Source organism: Crinia signifera, chromosome 2 (genome assembly GCF_055691185.1).
Source record: "Crinia signifera chromosome 2, ASM5569118v1, whole genome shotgun sequence".
NCBI lineage: Eukaryota > Metazoa > Chordata > Amphibia > Anura > Myobatrachidae > Crinia > Crinia signifera.
Window position 1 is genome coordinate 333,009,807 of NC_139218.1, and position 19,709 is coordinate 333,029,515.

The window sequence follows — 19,709 nt, forward strand, 5'->3', positions numbered from 1 at the left end:
AGATAGAATGATGCATTAAATGCGTGGCACTTAGGACAGCAGCCCGACTCCTCCTCAACCATGTGTTTCCTTTGGTTTTGTGCTATATATGCTCTATTTAGCACACAATAATGGGTTTCCTGTAGCATTGCTGATCTAAGGTATCTAATTGTATTGTCAAAATTCTTAAGGAGTATTTCTGGGTTAGGAAAAGCCAGAGATATCCCTGGACCAGCTTAAGCATATCTTGTTCCACTCAGTACATGATCTTTCCTTAATAAATAGTTGGTATGATACTGTATGTCTGTGACTTTATATAATCAAGCAAAAAGACCAAAGTATCAGGTGCTCGTTGGTTGTTATAGGCCTGTGGTAAGCTATGTACAGAATGACGTACTGTATCTGGAGATACATATAGAAGCATTTATTACTTATCCCATATATCTCTCATATCCTTGTAAATTGGAGTCAATTTACCCCTGGAAAGATGTATTCATCTTTAATCTTCTCTATTCCCTTAAATTTCCACATTCCGAACCAGTAATTTTCCAAACCCGGTAAAAAAAGCGGGTTTGCACAAAAAGGAATATATGGGGAGTATTTCTAGTTCCGTTGGAATTTATCTGGGTCCATGGTGTATATGTATCTCCAAATAATAGGTTTTTACAGATTTCACGGGGGATTTTTGTTTTTGGGGTATGTAATAAGGCTGTTGGTGAATATGGTTTTACTAATGCCGTTTCTACTAATTGTGAACGTTGCAACATCCAATCTGCAATATATCAGAAGAATAATTTCAAATCAGGAACTCCCAGTCCTCCTTTCCTTTGCGGAAGAGTAAGTTTTGCCAGAGATACTCTAGGCCTTCCCTTGTTCCAGATAAATCCAATAAAAGCCTTCTGTAATGTATTTATATCTTGTTTATGTATGGATATTGGTATCGTCTGCATAGGGTATGAGATTTTTCGGAAATATTACACTTTTTATTACCGCAATCCTACCCATCATAGATAGGGATAGTGAAGCCCAGCCCAGCCCTCCATCATTTTAGGTATGGAACGTAACAATGGTGAAAAATGTATCCGATATAAGACTATTACAGTAGGTCAGGGGGAATATATATATATACCTAAGTATTTTTGTGTAGGTTTGGCCAATCTTAATTGTGAAACATTGGTATCTCTTGAATCTCAGATATCTGTCCTGTAAGGAGCAAAAATTCTGATTTAGTATTGTTAAACCTGTACCCTGCAAATGTTCTATAAGATTCTATAATTCGCATCACTTCTGGTGCAGAGGCTCTTGGATTGGACATAAATAGGAGCAAATCGTCCGCAAATAATGCGACCTTAAGCTCCACATCCCCGGTGCCTCTGAAATTCCTTGACTGTCTTAGTGCTATTGATAACGGTTCCAAAGCCACAGCAAAGAGTAATGGGGATAGGGGGCTGACATTGTAAAGCATAGTAGTGGATTTACATACACACAGGTTGAGTATCCCTTATACAAATTGCTCGGGACCAGAAGAATTTTGGATAATGGATTATTCCGTATTTCAGAATATTTTTATATTTCAATGATGTATCTTGAGGTACCTTACATGTATGATGTATGAACACATGAAAACACATGAAATACACACAAATACATATTACTTGTGTATATAATAAGGTTTAAAAACATGAAAAAAGTGGGTGTAATGGGCCTGGCAGGTCTGGTCCAGCAGCACCTGAAAGCTTGGCTGAAACGTCTGCTGGGAACAGAGTTTAGGGGTAAATTTACTAAGATGGGAGTTCTATTGTACATGGGATGTTGTCCATAAACAACCAAATAAATGAAATCTAATATCTTCTAGAAGGTGCTAAATAAAGTAGAATCTAATTGTTTGCTATGGGCAACAACTCATTAGTAAATGTACCCATAGTGCTCCTGATGATGCACAAGTGGGACAGGCGAGAGGCTGGTTAGTGTCAGTGCACCGGTACGAGGAAGGGACAGAGTTGTAGAACGGCTGCTGTGACAGCTTCATGTTGTACTGTAAGCTGCTGTATACTTGCTGCGCAGGGGTGTGGATCATATGCTAGACAGTAATTAGGTCAACAGTGTCTAGTGCGTCCAAAATGTCAACATGCCCAAGGTTGATATGGAAAAAATATCGACACTAAACAAAAAGATTGAGACAAAACAGGGTCAACAAGAGTTTTTCAAGGTTTTTTTTGGTGTCAATTTGTAGTTTTGAGCTTGTGGACCCCCAATCAGTGTAATTAGTGTACCACATACCCTCACATGACTGTCCACACACCCCCAAGTGTAGTCCACGTGGATGGTAAAGTATGAGATATATATAACAATAGACAGAGAGAACGTGTGGTTTAGTGTCAGAGGACAGACTTTGAGAACGTGTGGTCTAGTGTCAGAGGACAGACTTTGAGAACGTGTGGTCTAGTGTCAGAGGACAGACTTTGAGAACGTGTGGTCTAGTGTCTACCCAGCTTTATAATTAGATTACAGATATCCCCGTTGGGTTCACTCTTACCCTCACCCAAACATGTGTACCATATATATAACAGTAGACTGTGTTACATATATGGTACACATGTTTGGGTGAGGGGTAAGAGTGAACCCAACTGTGATATCTGTAATCTCATTATAAAGCTGGGCAGACACTAGGCCACACGTTCTCAAAGTCGGTCCTCAGGACCCCAGACTGTGCATGTTTTGCAGGTCTCCTCACAGAATCTAGTGAAATCATTAGCTCCACCTGTGAATCTTTTACAGGTTATCAGTCAGTTATGAGTGCACCTGTCGGGTGACCTAGACAACATGAACTGCGTGGGGTCCTGAGGACAGAGTTTGTGAACCACTGCATGAGACAATTTGTCTCCCAATATCTCCGGCGCAGGTCAGAACAATGTATTTGCCATATTATATAGTGTGTTTGCCCGATCTGTGTGTCCCATGCATTATTAACAATGTCTAGGGTATGTTTAAGGTCAACCAGAAGACATCGCTAGTGATGAAACATTGACCCACCTGTATGGACAAGTGTATCCCTTCACCTGAGATATTGACCGGGTACACATCACTCTAGTGCGTACATGGCTTTATATTTTTTGATGATCTCTTGTTTATGTAATCTTTATGCTCACATAAATCTGATGTAGGATCATAAAAATAGCAAACTATTAAGAGCTAAAATAAAAAATATATAGTCTAAATATATTAACCCCTTCCTGACAGAGCTAGTTTTTGCGTTCCTGACAGAGCCATTTTTTTCAAATCTGACATGTCTCACTTAAGTGGGGATAACTTTTTTTTGCTTTTACTTATCCCAGTGATTTTGAGATTGTTTTTTCGTGACACATTGTACTTCAAATTAGTGGTAAATTTGGGTCGATACAGTCTGTGTTTTTTTGTGAAAAATACCAAAATGTCGTGAAAAAATGGAAAATTTAGCGATTTGCAAAATGTTAAATTGTCTGCTTGTGAGACAAATAATCATACCACTCAAAATAGTTAATAACTAACATAGACCATATGTCTACTTTATGTTGCCATCATTATTTCAACTTCCTTTTAATTTTTTTGGACACTAGGAGGCTTACAATATGAATAGCAAATTCTCAAATTTTCAAGAAAATTTCAAACACTGATTTTTTTAGGGACCAGTTCAGTTCTGATATGACTTTGAGGGACTTGTATGTGAGACACCCCCATAAATGATGCCATTTCAAAAACTGCACCCCTCACAGTATTCAAAACAGCATTTTGGAAGTTTGTTAACCCTTTAGGTGTTTCACAGGAATTAAAACAAAGTGTAGGTGAAATTTCAAAATTTCATTTTTTTTGCAGATTTGCAATTTTAATACATTTTTCTAAGGAACACAGTACATTTTACTAGAGAAATGTGACTAAAAATTGATTCCCCCAATTCTTTTGTTTTCAAAAATATCCTATATGTGGCCCTAGTGTGCACGTTGACCAAACCACAGGCTTCATAATAGAAGGAGCACCTACTTGATTTTGGAGCCTCCTTTTTATGAGATTATTTTTTAGGCACCATGTAGGTTTCTAGGCACCATAAGATGCTAAAATTTAGGAACCCCCCCACAAGTTACCCCATTTTGCAAACTACACCCCTCAGGGAATTCATCTAGGGGTATAGTGTACATTTCAAACCCCCAGGGGTTTCACCAATTGTGGTACAACTGGGCAGTGAAAATGAAAAATTAAATTTTTTACACAAAAATGCAGTTCTGGCTCAAAATTTTTCATTTTCAGAAGGTATGAAGGAGAAAAAGCACCCCAAAATCTGTGCCCCAATTTCTCCCGAGTACGGCAATGCCTCACATGTGACCAAAAAATACCAGTTGGGTGCATGGCAGGACTCAGAAAGGAAAGGAGTGATTTTTGGATTTTGCAGCTCAGATTCTGGTGGAATTTTGGTGGGTGCTATGTCGCATTAGCAAGACCCCCCAAGCACCAATACAGTGGAACCCCCCCACAAGTGACCCCATTTTGCAAACTACACCCCTCAGGGAATTCATCTAGGGGTATAGTGTACATTTCAAACCCCCAGGGGTTTCACCAATTTTGATACAAGTGGGCAGTGAAAATGAAAAATTACATTTTTTTACACAAAAATGCAGTTCTGGCTCAAAATTTTTCATTTTCAGAAGGTATGAAGGAGAAAAAGCACCCCAAAATCTGTGCCCCAATTTCTCCCGAGTACGGCAATGCCTCACATGTGAACAAAAAATACCAGTTGGGTGCATGGCAGGACTCAGAAGGGAAGGAGTGATTTTTGGATTTTGCAGCACAGATTTTGGTGGAATGAATGGTGGGTGCTATGTTGCACCAATACAGTGGAACCCCCCCACAAGTCACCCCATTTTGCAAAGTACACCCCTCAGGGAATTCATCTAGGGGTATAGTGTACATTTCAAACCCCCAGGGGTTTCACCAATTTTGATACAAGTGGGCAGTGAAAATGAAAAATTACATTTCTTTACACAAAAATGCAGTTCTGGCTCAAAATTTTTCATTTTCAGAAGGTATGAAGGAGAAAAAGCACCCCAAAATCTGTGCCCCAATTTCTCCCGAGTACGGCAATGCCTCACATGTGACCAAAAAATACCAGTTGGGTGCATGGCAGGACTCAGAAGGGAAGGAGTGATTTTTGGATTTTGCAGCTCAGATTCTGGTGGAATTTTGGTGGGTGCTATGTCGCATTAGCAAGACCCCCCAAGCACCAATACAGTGGAACCCCCCCACAAGTGACCCCATTTTGCAAACTACACCCCTCAGGGAATTCATCTAGGGGTATAGTGTACATTTCAAACCCCCAGGGGTTTCACCAATTTTGATACAAGTGGGCAGTGAAAATGAAAAATTACATTTTTTTACACAAAAATGCAGTTCTGGCTCAAAATTTTTCATTTTCAGAAGGTATGAAGGAGAAAAAGCACCGCAAAATCTGTGCCCCAATATCTCCCAAGTACGGCAATGCCTCACATGTGACCAAAAAATACCAGTTGGGTGCATGGCAGGACTCAGAAGGGAAGGAGTGATTTTTGGATTTTGCAGCTCAGATTCTGGTGGAATTTTGGTGGGTGCTATGTCGCATTAGCAAGACCCCCCAAGCACCAAGACAGTGAAACCCCCCCACAAGTGACCCCATTTTGCAAACTACACCCCTCAGGGAATTCATCTAGGGGTATAGTGTACATTTCAAACCCCCAGGGGTTTCACCAATTTTGATACAAGTGGGCAGTGAACATGAAAAATTACATTTTTTTACACAAAAATGCAGTTCTGGCTCAAAATTTTTCATTTTCACAAGGAATGAAGGAGAAAAAGCACCCCAAAATCTGTGCCCCAATATCTCCCAAGTACGGCAATGCCTCACATGTGACCAAAAAATACCAGTTGGGTGCATGGCAGGACTCAGAAGGGAAGGAGTGATTTTTGGATTTTGCAGCACAGATTTTGGTGGAATGAATGGTGGGTGCTATGTTGCACCAATACAGTGGAACCCCCCCACAAGTCACCCCATTTTGCGAAGTACACCCCTCAGGGAATTCATCTAGGGGTATAGTGTACATTTCAAACCCCCAGGGGTTTCACCAATTTTGATACAAGTGGGCAGTGAAAATGAAAAATTACATTTTTTTACACAAAAATGCAGTTCTGGCTCAAAATTTTTCATTTTCAGAAGGAATGAAGGAGACAAAGCACCCCAAAATCTGTGCCCCAATTTCTCCCGAGTACGGCAATGCCTCATGTGTGACCAAAAAGTGGCAGGACTCAGAAGGGAAGGAGTGATATTTGGAGTTTGCAGCACAAATTCTGGTGGAATGATGGTGGGTGCTATGTCGCATTAGCAAGACCCCCAAAGCACCAATACAGTGGAACCCCCCCACAAGTGACCCCATTTTGCAAACTACACCCCTCAGGGAATTCATCTAGGGGTATAGTGTACATTTCAAACCCCCAGGGGTTTCACCAATTTTGATAAAACTGGGCAGTGAACATGAAAAATTACATTTTTTTACACAAAAATGCAGTTCTGGCTCAAAATTTTTCATTTTCACAAGGAATGAAGGAGAAAAAGCACCCCAAAATCTGTGCCCCAATATCTAGGATTCAGAAGGGAAGGAGTGATTTTTGGATTTTGCGGCTCAGATTCTGGTGGAATGAATGGTGGGTGCTATGTGGCATTTGCAAGACCCCCGAAGCACGGTGAAATTATGAACCTAATATTCCATAGATGTGTGGTATATTTTAAAACACTCCTTTATACATAGGCCGGGTTTGTCGGGGCAAGTGTCACACTGGAAAATAGTTTGCTTTCTTATTCCCTTTTTATAGCAAACTTTGCACCTTTTTTGTGTCCTGCCCTTTTTTCCAGTGGAGGGGATTTCATCAGGAAAATGCTGCCCTGGTACAATACGGGGGCCAGTACTAGAAGTACTGGGGCCCTCTGCCTGCTGGTTCCCAAATATTAGGCCCTTTATGACTTCCTCTTGAAAGTGCATAAATGTCCCCCTCTGGCCGGTAGAACGGAATAGCACGTAAGCGTTATACAGTGCCATCTGGATGATATACACGGCCACCTTCTTGTACCAGATTTTTGTTTTCCGCAGGGCACTGTACGGCTTCAGTACCTGATCTGAAAGATCCACTCCGCCCATGTACCTATTGTAATCCAGGATACAATTAGGTTTGGAGGTGTGGGTACTGGTACCTCGTACAGGGACGGAGGTGGTACTGTCTCCGTGAATTGTTGTCAGTATAAGGACATCCCTCTTGTCCTTATATTTGACCAACAACATATTTTCGTTGCATATTCCCCTGCTTTCACCCCTTCTCATTACTTGGGCAATGTGCGTTTTTGGGAGGCCTCTTTGGTTCTTGCGCACAGTACCGCAAGCTGCTGTACCTCTTGAACCAAGGGCCTTAAACAGGGGGATGCTAGTGTAAAAGTTATCCACATAGAGGTGATAACCTTTATCCAGGAAGGGGTGCACTAAATCCCAGACAATTTTCCCACTAACACCTACGAGGGAGGGGGGGCATTCTGGCGGTTCAATTCTTGAATCCTTCCCTTCATAAACCCTAAACCTGTGGGTGTACCCTGAGGTGCTTTCACACAGTTTATACATTTTTATGCCATACCTTGCCCTCTTACTGGGAAGGTACTGGCGGAATTTAACCCTTCCTTTAAAATGTATAAGGGACTCGTCGATACAAATAAATTTTTCAGGGATGTACACCTCTTCAAATTTGGCACTGAAATGATCAATGACCGGCCTGACTTTGAATAGCCGGTCAAAGGTGGGATCATCTCTGGGTGGGCACTGTGCATTATCGGTGTAATGTATAAATTTAAGAATTGTCTCAAATCGAGTCCGGGTCATGGCCATACGGTAAAATGGAGTACTGTACAGAACATCTGTACTCCAATATTGCCTAATTTCTGGCTTTTTTACTATGCCCATATGAAACACCAGACCCCAAAACGTCATCATCTCTACTGCATCTACAGGGGTCCACCTAGCAAATGATGACGTGGGGTTTTGAGCAATAAACTGCTGGGCATATAAATTAGTTTGGTCCACCATTAAATTTATAAAATCATCAGAGAAAAATAATTTGAAAAAGTCAATTTCTCTGAGACCTGTGGAATCAAATTGGATTCCTGGCATGGCCAAAAACTCAGGAACCTGGGGCTCAAAATTGTCTGGTGGTGGGGTCCATACGAGATCAATTGTTGGGGGGGGGGTCTCAGCTGCTCTACGGGGGCGTCTTTGAGGGGGTCCCTCATCACCAGAGGAGGAAGAGGAGCTTAAGACGAATCCTTCAAATTCCCCGCTTGCATCACTGGCTGTGTCTGAGTCAGAGGCAAGCATGGCATATGCCTCCTCCACTGAATACATTCTCCTGGATGACTGGGAGGACATTTGGGAGGACATTTGGGAGGACATTTGGGATGCCATTTTTATTTTTGTGTTACTGGTAGTGAAATGTTTCAACACGTGTATAGTGTAGGGGGGGGTACAAACTTTATTTCAACCCGGGGGGTATGTAGTGTGTAGTGTGTATGTAGTGCAGAAAAAAAAAAATACTTTATACCAATAAAAAAAAAAAAAAATGAAGGGGTTAAAAATAAAAAATTGAAGGGGTTAAAAAAAAAAAAAAAAAAAAAAAAAGGTCCTGCGCCAAAAATTGAGCACAGATGTTGGTCAGTAACGTCTGTCACTGAACAGCGCTCAAAGGCAACAGAAATTTGATCAAAAAAAAAAAAAATAGATCAACCCTGTGCCGAAAAAGATGATCAGTGATGTACGTCACTGATCAGCGCACAGCGGCCACAGGACACCCACAAAATCACAGTGTGTGTAAAAAAAAAATTAAAAAAAGACCCCACAGCACACACACACAAAAAAAAGGTGATCAGTGATGCGACACTGATTACCAGTGAGGTGCAGCAGGTGCACAACCTTTGGTGCAACTGACAGTGCAACTGACAGGTATATATAAAAAAAAAAAACCTCTGTACCCCCAAAAAAGTTGCTGATCACCTCAGATATAGTGATCAGCACAAAAGGCGGGGGCAGCAGACACAAAATTTAGCACTCTCTATCACTCTCTGTCACTATCTCTCTCTATCTCTCTATCTCTCACTATCTATCACTCTATGACACTGCAGCAGCAGCAGCACTGACAGGTATATCTATATATAAAAAAAAAACCTGCGCCCCCAAAAAGTTGCTGATCAGTTAATTTATACTGATCAGCACAAAAGGAGGGGGCAGCAGTCAGTTATATAAAAAATATATAGCACAATCTGTCACTATCTCTCTCTATCTCTCTCTCTCTATCTCTCTCTATCTCTCTATAACTATCACACTGCAGCAGCACAAAATATAGCACTCTGTCACTAGGCCTCTCTATCTATCTCTCTCTCTCTATCTCTCTCTATCTCTCTCTCTCTATCTATAACTATATCACACTGCAGCAGCACAAAATATAGCACTCTCTGACACTATCTCTCTCTCTATCTCTCTCTATCTCTCTCTATCTCTCTCTATCTCTCTCTATCTATCTCTCTATCTAGCTATTACACTGCAGCAGCACAATTTCACAGCACAGGAAGGCACAAGTAGCAACAGGATCCAGGAAGCATCCAGCACACTACAAGCACAGATCAAGCAGTGATCAAGCAGTGATGAAGCAGCAATCAGGTAAGTATGGAGCAAGGTTCTGGTCAGTATATGGCGGCAGGGGGGTACGGTGACCGCACTGCACGCTATTCCAGACCGGAATGGCGTCTGCAGTGCAGTCACCGTTAGTTTAAATCCCCCTCCTTGGCTGTGATTGGTCCGTCGGTCCGACGGACCAATCACGGCCTTTGGGGGCGGGCGGGGTGAGGTGGGGTGACACCAGTGTCACCCTTACACCCCGCGGTGATTGGTGCTGTACTTTACAGCACCAATCACCTCTGATCCCGTGTCACCGGCGAACGTTATTCGCCGGTGACACAGGAAAACGCTGTGAATGGCTGTTCACACTGAACAGCCAATCACAGCGATCACCGACGGGGGGGCGGCATCGCAGCCCCCCCTGGGCATGCACGGACATGTCTGCTGTCAGGGACAGCAGACATGTTGAAACTGTCACCGCGTCTATAGACGCGGTGACAGTTTAAATCCATGACGTACATTTACGCCATGTGTCGGGAAGTGCTTCCCGACCATGACGTAAATGTACGTCAAATGTCGGGAAGGGGTTAATAATTATGGTACTTGTTTCCTAGCACGGTTCCCACGATATTAAGTCGTATGGCATCTCATCGCATCGGGCGTATGGCATGCAATGCGATGAGATTTTAAATTGTATAAGCCCCTATAAGATTTTTATTTGTATAAGCACCCTAATGGGTACTTAAAATGTTAAATGCACCCCCACGCCACCCCCAGTATTGCCGTTAACCAGAAGCGTGGCGGGCGCAGCGAGCCCACGAGGGGGGTGGGGGGTGGTAAGCGTCCTACGACCTTTTCATACCCCCACTATCAACGTCGGCATGGAGTTGATTTTATATAGTGTGGCGAGCGCAGCGAGAGGACACGCATTCCTTCATATGTATTCCGCGTCCGCTCGCCACGCTTCGGGCTCGGTGGCTCGCTGCGCTCGCCACACTATATAAATTCAACTCCACGCTGACGTAGATAGTGGGGGGTATGAAAAGGTCGGAGGACGCGTACCGCCGCCCCTCATGGGCTCGTCACGCTTCGGGTTGGCGTGGATAGTACGGGTGGCGTGGGGGTGCTTTAACATTGTAAGCACCTATTACGGTGCTTATACAATTATTTATCTTATTGGGGGCACATTTAACATTGAAAACACCCATTAGGGTGCTTATACAATTTAAAATCGTATACCATTGTATATGCCACATGTCTTCAACCTGTAGCCCTCCAGATGTTGTGGAACTACATTTCCCAGCATGCCCTGACAGTTTTGGCATGCTCTTATAGGAAAAAATGTGGCAATGCATGTTGGAACATGTAGTTTCACAACATCTGGAGGGCCATAAGTTGAAGACCCATGGTATATGCCATACAATGGCATACAATTCGATGGTATACAATTTAAAATTGTATAACATCGGCTAACATCGCATCGCATACCATCGTATGCCTTATGGTATGCGATGCGATGGGCGCCGTGCTAGGAAACAAGTACCATTATTAATATTATTATTCTGTTGTAACACTGTGGGGATTTCTCCTGTTTGCTTTTGGTGAAAGACTCAAAGTCCATATTTTGAAGATGAGATTTTAGCTGGTATGGGTCATAGGGTTGACTCAATGAAGGTCGACATACAGTACATTAGGTTGACCACTGAAGGTCGACACCTGAAATAGGTCTACAGGGTCGGAAGGTCAATACAAGCATAGGTCAACAATGGGAAGGTGGACAATCAAAAGGTCAACATATTGTTTTCACAGTTTTCTGTCCCAAATGTCGACATAGTCAACATGGACACCGTCTAAGTGTACCTCTGCGCTCGTCATGCTTTGGGCATGGTGCCTCACTGTGCACGGTACACTATTATTTTCTCCCACCAAGCTGTAGTGGATGGTAGTGTATGAAATACCACCTGTTGGCACTAGTCGGCTCAAAAACAAAACCATGAAAAACTCATGATCGACTCATTGTCGATCTTCCCATGTCTACCTATTTCAGGTGACGGTCTATGCCCTGTCGACATTCAGTGGTTGACTTAATGTATGTCAACCTTTGTTGAGTCGACCTAGTTATTGTATCCCAATTTAGGGGGGTATTCAATCTGAGGGTCACGGCAGTCGAGCTTGCTCGACCGCCGTGACCCAGTCCCGTTCTCGGTCAGCTCGACCGAGAACATGCAGGCGGGATTCAATGTCCCGCCTGCTGGGGAGCGAAAAGGGGGCGTGGCCGCGAGTTGCGGCCGAGAAAAGGCGAGCTGCAGCCGGCAGCTCATCACTTCCCGGCAGAACGAGCCCGACAGCTAGTGATGTCGGGCTCGTTCTGCCGAGATACCCTGCTCAATGCTGTCTGGAATATCCCCCTTAGTCTCCAAATCACAAGATGTAAAAGCCTGTGAATATGAGGGTGAGAAGGGAAGCTGCCATTATCTGCAAAGGGTACAGCCTATATATGTTTTTGTAGCGATTTAACAAAAAGGGAAAAAAAGTGCTTTTTTATCTAAAGTGTCCCCAGCATTGGTGCTCAAAGTCTAGGCTGATAGTGGCAAAATCAGGGAAGACAAATGTAACAGCCAGCTTGGAACCTGCTTCTGGTGTCATAAGGGTGGAATCGCCAGTGTAGAATGGGTATCAAGCTGGGTTGCACCCGGGTACAAAAACCAAAATGCAACCTAACAATGCAGTGTATAAGGGGAATTAGTAATTAATGGATTTGTATCCATGTTGACAATTCCTGGAAGTCAGGTTACTAGCAAGATGTGTGCTGCATAGATTTCAGACATAAGATAAGAGTGTATAGACATACAGTAGGTGGCGTTTTATTTGCCTAATGGGTAATTAATTCGAGCCTGTTTTGGCAGGAAGCCTAAGTGCGCATGCTGTCTGCCAGTTTACAAGGATTGCCGATTTCTTCCTGTGACGGTGCTAGCCTCAAGCTACAAGTATGGAAAGTAACAACCTTTTGGGGAATAAAACAACACTTGTTTGCACATATTCTAAGAAAAGTGTAAAGCATAGTTATAGTATATTTACCGTTTTATACACAAAAAGATCTTGTGCAAATGCTTATGCAATGGTTTTCAGTAATGTGGTTGCTGTTACTCTCGTTGTGTGGAACAGTATAGCCCCATACACACTAGGCGATATCGCCTGCGGGTCCTGATATTGTGCATACACATTGATCAATATCAGTAAACTATATCGTTCAGTGACATCACTGGGACCCGCAGAATATGCAGGTCGTTTGACTATATACCTGCATGTTCAACAGACATCAATCATCATTAAAGGTTGCACTGGAGCAAGCACAGTGGTAGCCAACTCCAGTCCTCAAGAGCTACCAACAGTTCACATTTTCCAGACAACCTAGCTGCTGCACAGGTGCACTCATTACCCACTAACACATTTCAAAAGATCCACAGGTGGAGCTAATTACTTCACTTGTGATTCTGTGAGGAGATCTGGAAAACATTAAATGTTGGTAGCTCTCAAGGACTGGAGTTGGCTACCCTAGCTCTATCATATATGAAGCTTTTAGCACTACATGCTACATTTTAATGGACAGGAACAACCCTCTATTATTGATGTTTAAAAAATACAATACTGTGAAAAGTTTTAGGCAGGTGTGGGAAATATGCTGCAAAGTAACAATGCTTTCAAAAATATAAGTTTTAATAGTTGATTTCCATCAATCAATTATCAATTAACAAAATGCACAGCAAATAAACAGAAGAGAAATCTAAATCAAATCATTCAGATCTTTTGTTAGTTCTCGAAGATGTTTGGAACGACCTCCCTGAAGAAATCCTTCAGTTAAACAGTGTAACATTATTTGGTATGCTCATACAGTCCCATACAATGATATATGTCTATGTTTTGCGTGTAAATGCAACTCTATCTGCATAACAATTAATGTAACACTGTATGGCTGTCAAAAACTGTAGTAGAACATTTTTTTTATGCAGATACATTCACAATTATACAGAATATAGGTGTGCTGTATATCATTTAATCTGCAAAAGCTCGTTGTGCGTCTAGTTAGCATTATGGCGCAGAGAAGATGCATTTAACGAGAAGAAAATTAAAAAAAATAACATGTACAGTACATGAGCTATTTTAACAAATCAAAGTGTATTATGCATTTTTAAGGTTAGAAATAATTTTTTACATGTATATTTATTACAAATGTGCTCTAATATTGTGCTTGCAAGTTCATTTTAAACATTGCTGATTATAACTCACCCGTAAAAACCAGCTCTAATTATGGGCCTTATTCTAGTTCACTCTTTCTGACAAAATCCTTCTTAGATGGACAAATCAATATGCACTGCAGGTGGGGCAGATGTAACTTGTGCAAAGAGAATTCGATTTGGGTGGGGTTTTACTTCAAACTGAGATCTATATTGCAGTGTAAAAATAAAGCAGCCAGTATTTACCCTGCACAGAAACAAAATAACTCAACAAATCTAATTCTCTGTGCACATTTTACATCTGCCCCACCTGCAGTGCACATGGTTTTGTCCATCTAAGAAGGATTTTGTCAGAAAGAGTGAACTAGAATAAGGCCCTATGTCTGACTTTATAGAGCTGTTTTGTGCAAGACTTGTTAACTTGGCTCCCAATACTTCCCAGCCTGCCACGGTTATACAATATAAGTTACATTCCTGTTGGTCTCAATAAATCGCCCACTTCCTGGTCTAAATACTGTGAGAATTTGCATCCGATTTAAAAGTGTAAAGGTTGCACATAATTACATTGGCCGAGTTCTGGAAATAAATCGGACATTCCAGCGCCCAACTCTAAGCAACTTTTTTGGGGCGGCTAAAACCGTCTCTCATTACATCACGACTACATCTTTTTTCCCCCCAATGTATTATTGGAACCAGCGCTGGTTATGCTTACCACATGCCATACTTTTTTTACATTTTAACTCTTTCTTTCACATCTTGATACAGAACCACTGTACAGATCTGACAGCCAAAAGCAGTTCTATTTGAGAAGTGCATTTTGAGCTGAATTCACAACAGAGTTGCCAATACGAATGATAGTAAATTCCAGTGTTGTAGTGGTTGCCTATGCAAAGTCCTGCAGAGTTTGTCCAGTTATCTATTGATTGGTGAATATGTGTTCTGACATGATCGCCCAATATCATATGAACAGGCTGACGAATGTATAGGTGTGAGAGCAGGGGAGTTAGCCAATAAATGGCTTATAATGCTCCTCAGGATTGGGAGGTCACATCTTGCTGTTTAATGTAAATGAAGCTAGAGAGACAATGTGGGACATGAGGGTGTAGAGATACAGATAGGGCATGTGGCTTGACAGAACATTGTAGAGCGTAGCTGTAGATATAAAGGCAGTATGAGGCAGTAAGATATGGTGGCCGCAATAGCTAGCAACCTTGCAAATTATCGGTCAAACATACTAGTGTGTGTTTGTAGGTCTTGGTTTACCATACCAACCACGGCTCTAAATGTGTGGAGTTTGTATATTCTCCTTGTGCTTGCATGGGTATCCTCCAGGTACTCTAGTTTCCTCCCATGACCCAAAAATAAACCGGAAGGTTTTCTTGAATCCCAACACAAAATGACACTAGTGTGTGCTGTACACGTGTTTAGGATAAACTAGATGGGCCAAGTGGTTCTTATCTGCCATCAAATTCTAGGTTTCTGTGTTTTTATATGTAATTTTATACAACTGTGGTTTCTCAGTTTATTATGTTTATATGTGAATAGGTCGGAGGTTTCAGGGGAGTTTACATATAGGGCCAGATGTATCAAGCATCTAAAAGTAATGAACTGGAGAGTGATAAACCACCAGCCTACCTGTCAATTTTCAAAACCAGGGGTAGATTTATGAACACTCGATCATGGGAATATGCGCTATCCCTGTGCATTATATCCCCATGCATTATGGCAGGGGATAGCACTTCCCCTGATCTGACACCCGCGATGCGGGTACTATATCGGCGGTGCTACGGGGGAGGAGGCTAAGCGGAGCTGCCATATATTAAATAGAGCGCGTGGCTCCTACCTAATGTATGAACTATCAGCATCGCTGACCGCTCCGCCCCCTGTGCAGGTATCAACTTCGACAGTTGCAGGTGGCGATGCCCTATCCCCACCGCAGGGACAGCGCCGTCCCTGCTGTTGGATCTGAGCTGTGCTGGAGATCTCGCATGAGTAGCAAGATCCCACACATTCCCAGGACCCCCCCCCCCCCCCCCTCAGTGAAAGCTGTGCGTTTTCACACAACAGTGCAGCGGCTTTCGGGGCTTTAGTTTAGCCTGTCTGAGGCAGGTAATATGAAAACCCGGAGAAGTAGCATCTTGCACCAGCTTGTTGGGCTAATTGGATATTGCCCATAATCTTTTCTTCTGTTTATATTTTTTTATACATACAAACTAGTTCCTATCCCGCTCTGTCCCGGCTACACATACAGTAACTGTTCCCAACTCAGTGGGCCTCCTCCCAATGCAAATTTCTTAGTGGGCTATAAAATTATTTATTTATGCAGTAGAGATGGCCATCGATGCATCCCATATTGATGGTTACCACTGATGGCATATTAAGCAGGAACCATCGATGGTGACAAAGCATTCTACCATTGATGGTTCCCGCTATTGAACTGCCGCGCATGCTCAGAAGAACTTTTGAAGGATATCATTAGTTTCTTCTGTGCACCTCCTGAACGATGAGATGATCTGCAATTCAAGATCGCAATGTGTCTCTGTAAAGAATTACAGTACATCCAGTCATCCTCAGTCAGTCTCTGGTTTTATTAGGACATTGGAGACAGTAAAGACTGGAGTCGTGGTACAAAGCATTGTGGGGATTATATTTTTTCAGGATTTTGTCGCAAAACCCCTAAAAACTACAATCCCTATTAAGCTTTGCACCATGTACACTGCCTGACTCTAGTCTCCGCTGTCTCCAATGTCCTAACAAAAGCAGAGTCAGGCATTGTACATGGTGCAATGCTTAATAGGGATTGTAGTTTTTAGGGGTTTTGCAATTATGTGCTGTACTAACAGGATGCGGGTCACCTGGCGGATGCTGAGTAAGGGAACTAGGAAATAAAGGCTAAGTCCATCGCTATTGGGTGACATACAGGATACAGGAAGTAGATTGTGCGTTCCAATATGCGTTCCACCGGGCGAAAGCCATGGGGAACCAGGAAATAAAAGTCAGTGCACGTGGAGGATGGCGTGCACCCGTGATGAACCAGCTGGGCACCAGTAACTATGGCTATAAATATGCTAAAAATAAATAATGAACATGGCTACATATGCAAAGTCCATTGCATTTTATATGGAGGTGATGTTGATTAACTTATGAACATTATGAGAATGATAGTGTTTGGCACGCTGATACAGACTGTTGTACGTTTGTGATTTTTGTAGGTGAAACGGCACTTGTTTTCATACTAAAGGCTGTCTGCATGTCTTGATTAAGGCTCCTGTGAGAGCCGAAACCTATGATGTGGCGGCGTTGGTGAATAAAAACTAAATGTGACACTATATAAAGTCTGGAGACTGGCCTCTTACTGTCCTCACGTATATTACCACGGTGCATGTGTAAATGGTGGATGTAGTTGGTGAGGGTCCGGCACTCACACGTTCTTTTCTTTCAGTCAAAAAATCATATAAGACTCAGTCTGTGTTTATAAGCTTATATGATTTTCTTTACAAAAAGAAAAAAAAACATGCGTCGTGTGAGTGCCGGACCCTCGCCAACTACATATATATATATTTTTTTTGTTTAGGAAATTCATGGAATAGTATTTAAGCCTTAAAAGACATAATGACATACAGTTGTATATTTGCTACCATAATAAAGCCTTATCTGTACATTATGTGTGCAATTCTCCTTGGTACATATATTATTCTTGAAATAGAGAAATAATACAGGATTTGGTCATAGAAGAAGGATATCTGAGATAATGTATTTTCTTATCAGCAAACATCTTCATACCCTATAGATTGTAAGCTTGCAGCAGAGCCCCCAAGTCTGTCTGTTGTTACCCAGTTTGTTTTATCACTGTCTACTATTGTAAAGGGCAACGGAATCTGCTGCGCTATATAAGAAACTGTAAATAAATAAATAAAATAAATTATAACCAAAGACCCATTTTGGAATGTTAGGGCAGAAACACTTACTGGAGACAAGCTGGCCCACGGTTGGCGGCTCTGAACAACTGACATGGACTTGGGTGGACGTTGAGGTGTTGGCTGGAGATGGATTGGTTACAACCACGGATGGTTGTGTTACAGCTGGAGCAGGCTGGATTTGCTGAATTAAAGCAAAAAGGAAAGGGTGGAAAAAGTAGCTGATCAATGTAAATTTTCAAAAACCAATAATAGTTTCATGGCGGCATCTTACGCTACGCTGTCAGCGTAGCCCATACGCTAAACTGTCAGCGTAGCCCAACGTCAGCCTAGCGTGGTCAGCGTAGTGTCCCCTCGGCAGCCCTGCGTAGTCAGTGTAGTGTCCCTGTCAGGCAGTGTAGTCACCGTACTGTCTCCGTGAGCTGCCGATCTGTCCTTGGCAAGCCTAGTGAGCGCCTCTCACACAGCGCCGGTAACCGCTAGATCTTCTGCTCTGGTGGACGTCTCAGTAATTCTTGCGGCAGGGTATGGCAACCCTGCCAGTGTCCGCTACAGGGAGACGGACAGGTTTAGGGGTTCGGTAGCGCATGCGTCTTGTGCACAAAGGGGGCGTGCGGTGCGCAAGTGTGTCTAATGCACAATAATGGACGCATTTGCCAGTGTTCCATGTTACATACTGGCAAATGCCTCCATTGCAAAACTCCACTATCCAGCCGCCCCGAAGCTTGGTGAGGGGTCGCGGTGTGCATCCTGCTGACCTGTTTATACCCCCACTATCCACGTCAACATAGTGGGGGTATGAACAGGTAAGGAGGACGCGTACCGGCTGCGCTCGGCATGCTTCAGGCTGGCGTGTATAGTGGGGGTGTTTCAGGAACACATTCACACCTGTCATGTCAGGCAGGTTAAAATGGTCAATGGTCCCACACAATGTAATAAGCGCTGACACAACGCTGACTGACTACAATAACTGCGTAAGCTATGGTTAGGCGCGAACGTACACATAGTCGCAGACACAAGCTGACTACACTGGTTGCAGGAAAACTATGCTGATACTGACAGGGATGCTGACTATGCTGACTACACTGGCCGTGGGAACACTTCGCTGACTACGTAACTGCAGCCCTGAAACTACAAAGTACCCAATAATAGGTATTTTAACAATAAGAAAACATCAACGTATCTGTTTATTTTTCTGCTATCTGTGGGGAGGCTAAAATAAGTTTCCAATTTGAATGAATATCAGTAAACCTCCTCCGTTCGTAGTATAGTACTTTGTTTGTGCGAGCCTCATCCTGAACCTGTATTAAACAGGTTTCCAGCACTCACATATACTGTAGTTGGGACCTCTGCTGGTCGCTTTTGGCAGTGCTGGGCTATCTCAAGAGATGCAGAGGCTATGACGATTGCATTGCCACTGCGGTGTCCAATCCCAGCAGAGGTTACAGCTATAATTAATGGTCAGGAACCCAATAAATAAAAAGAATGGTGGGGGTCACAAAGGAAGTACTAGTAATATGAAGAGAGATAATTAACTAGAATTATCATATTTTTTGTAATATATTAATGATTTTCACCGCATTTAAAGCAATACCTGTCTAGAGAATAGATCACACATGTGAATCACATATAGCAAAATGCAGAGTTACATCAGGAACAAGTTGGCACAGGTCTGATATAGTATTCATCTGCTTACATATTAAAAAAGAACATGCAACAATATACAATATGATAGACATACTACTACACATAAGAACAGTCAGTAAAATATACATCATATATATTTCTTGTGATAATCTTATATATATTATACTTTTTTTGTGAGATCACATATGTTCTATGCATGAAGTTAAGTGGGACATGTAACAGATTAC

General features: G+C 42.4%; 1 protein-coding gene across 2 annotated transcripts in view; it reads right to left on the minus strand.

Moving 5' to 3' along the window:
* Positions 1-19,709, minus strand: part of POU6F1 (POU class 6 homeobox 1) — a 68,097-nt gene that overhangs the window by 16,012 nt on the left and 32,376 nt on the right. For both annotated transcript variants that reach the window (XM_083169445.1, XM_083169444.1), the window contains exon 10: positions 17,887-18,019. In XM_083169445.1, the coding sequence (XP_083025571.1) occupies positions 17,887-18,019 (133 nt within the window). The remainder of the gene's footprint in view (positions 1-17,886; positions 18,020-19,709) is intronic.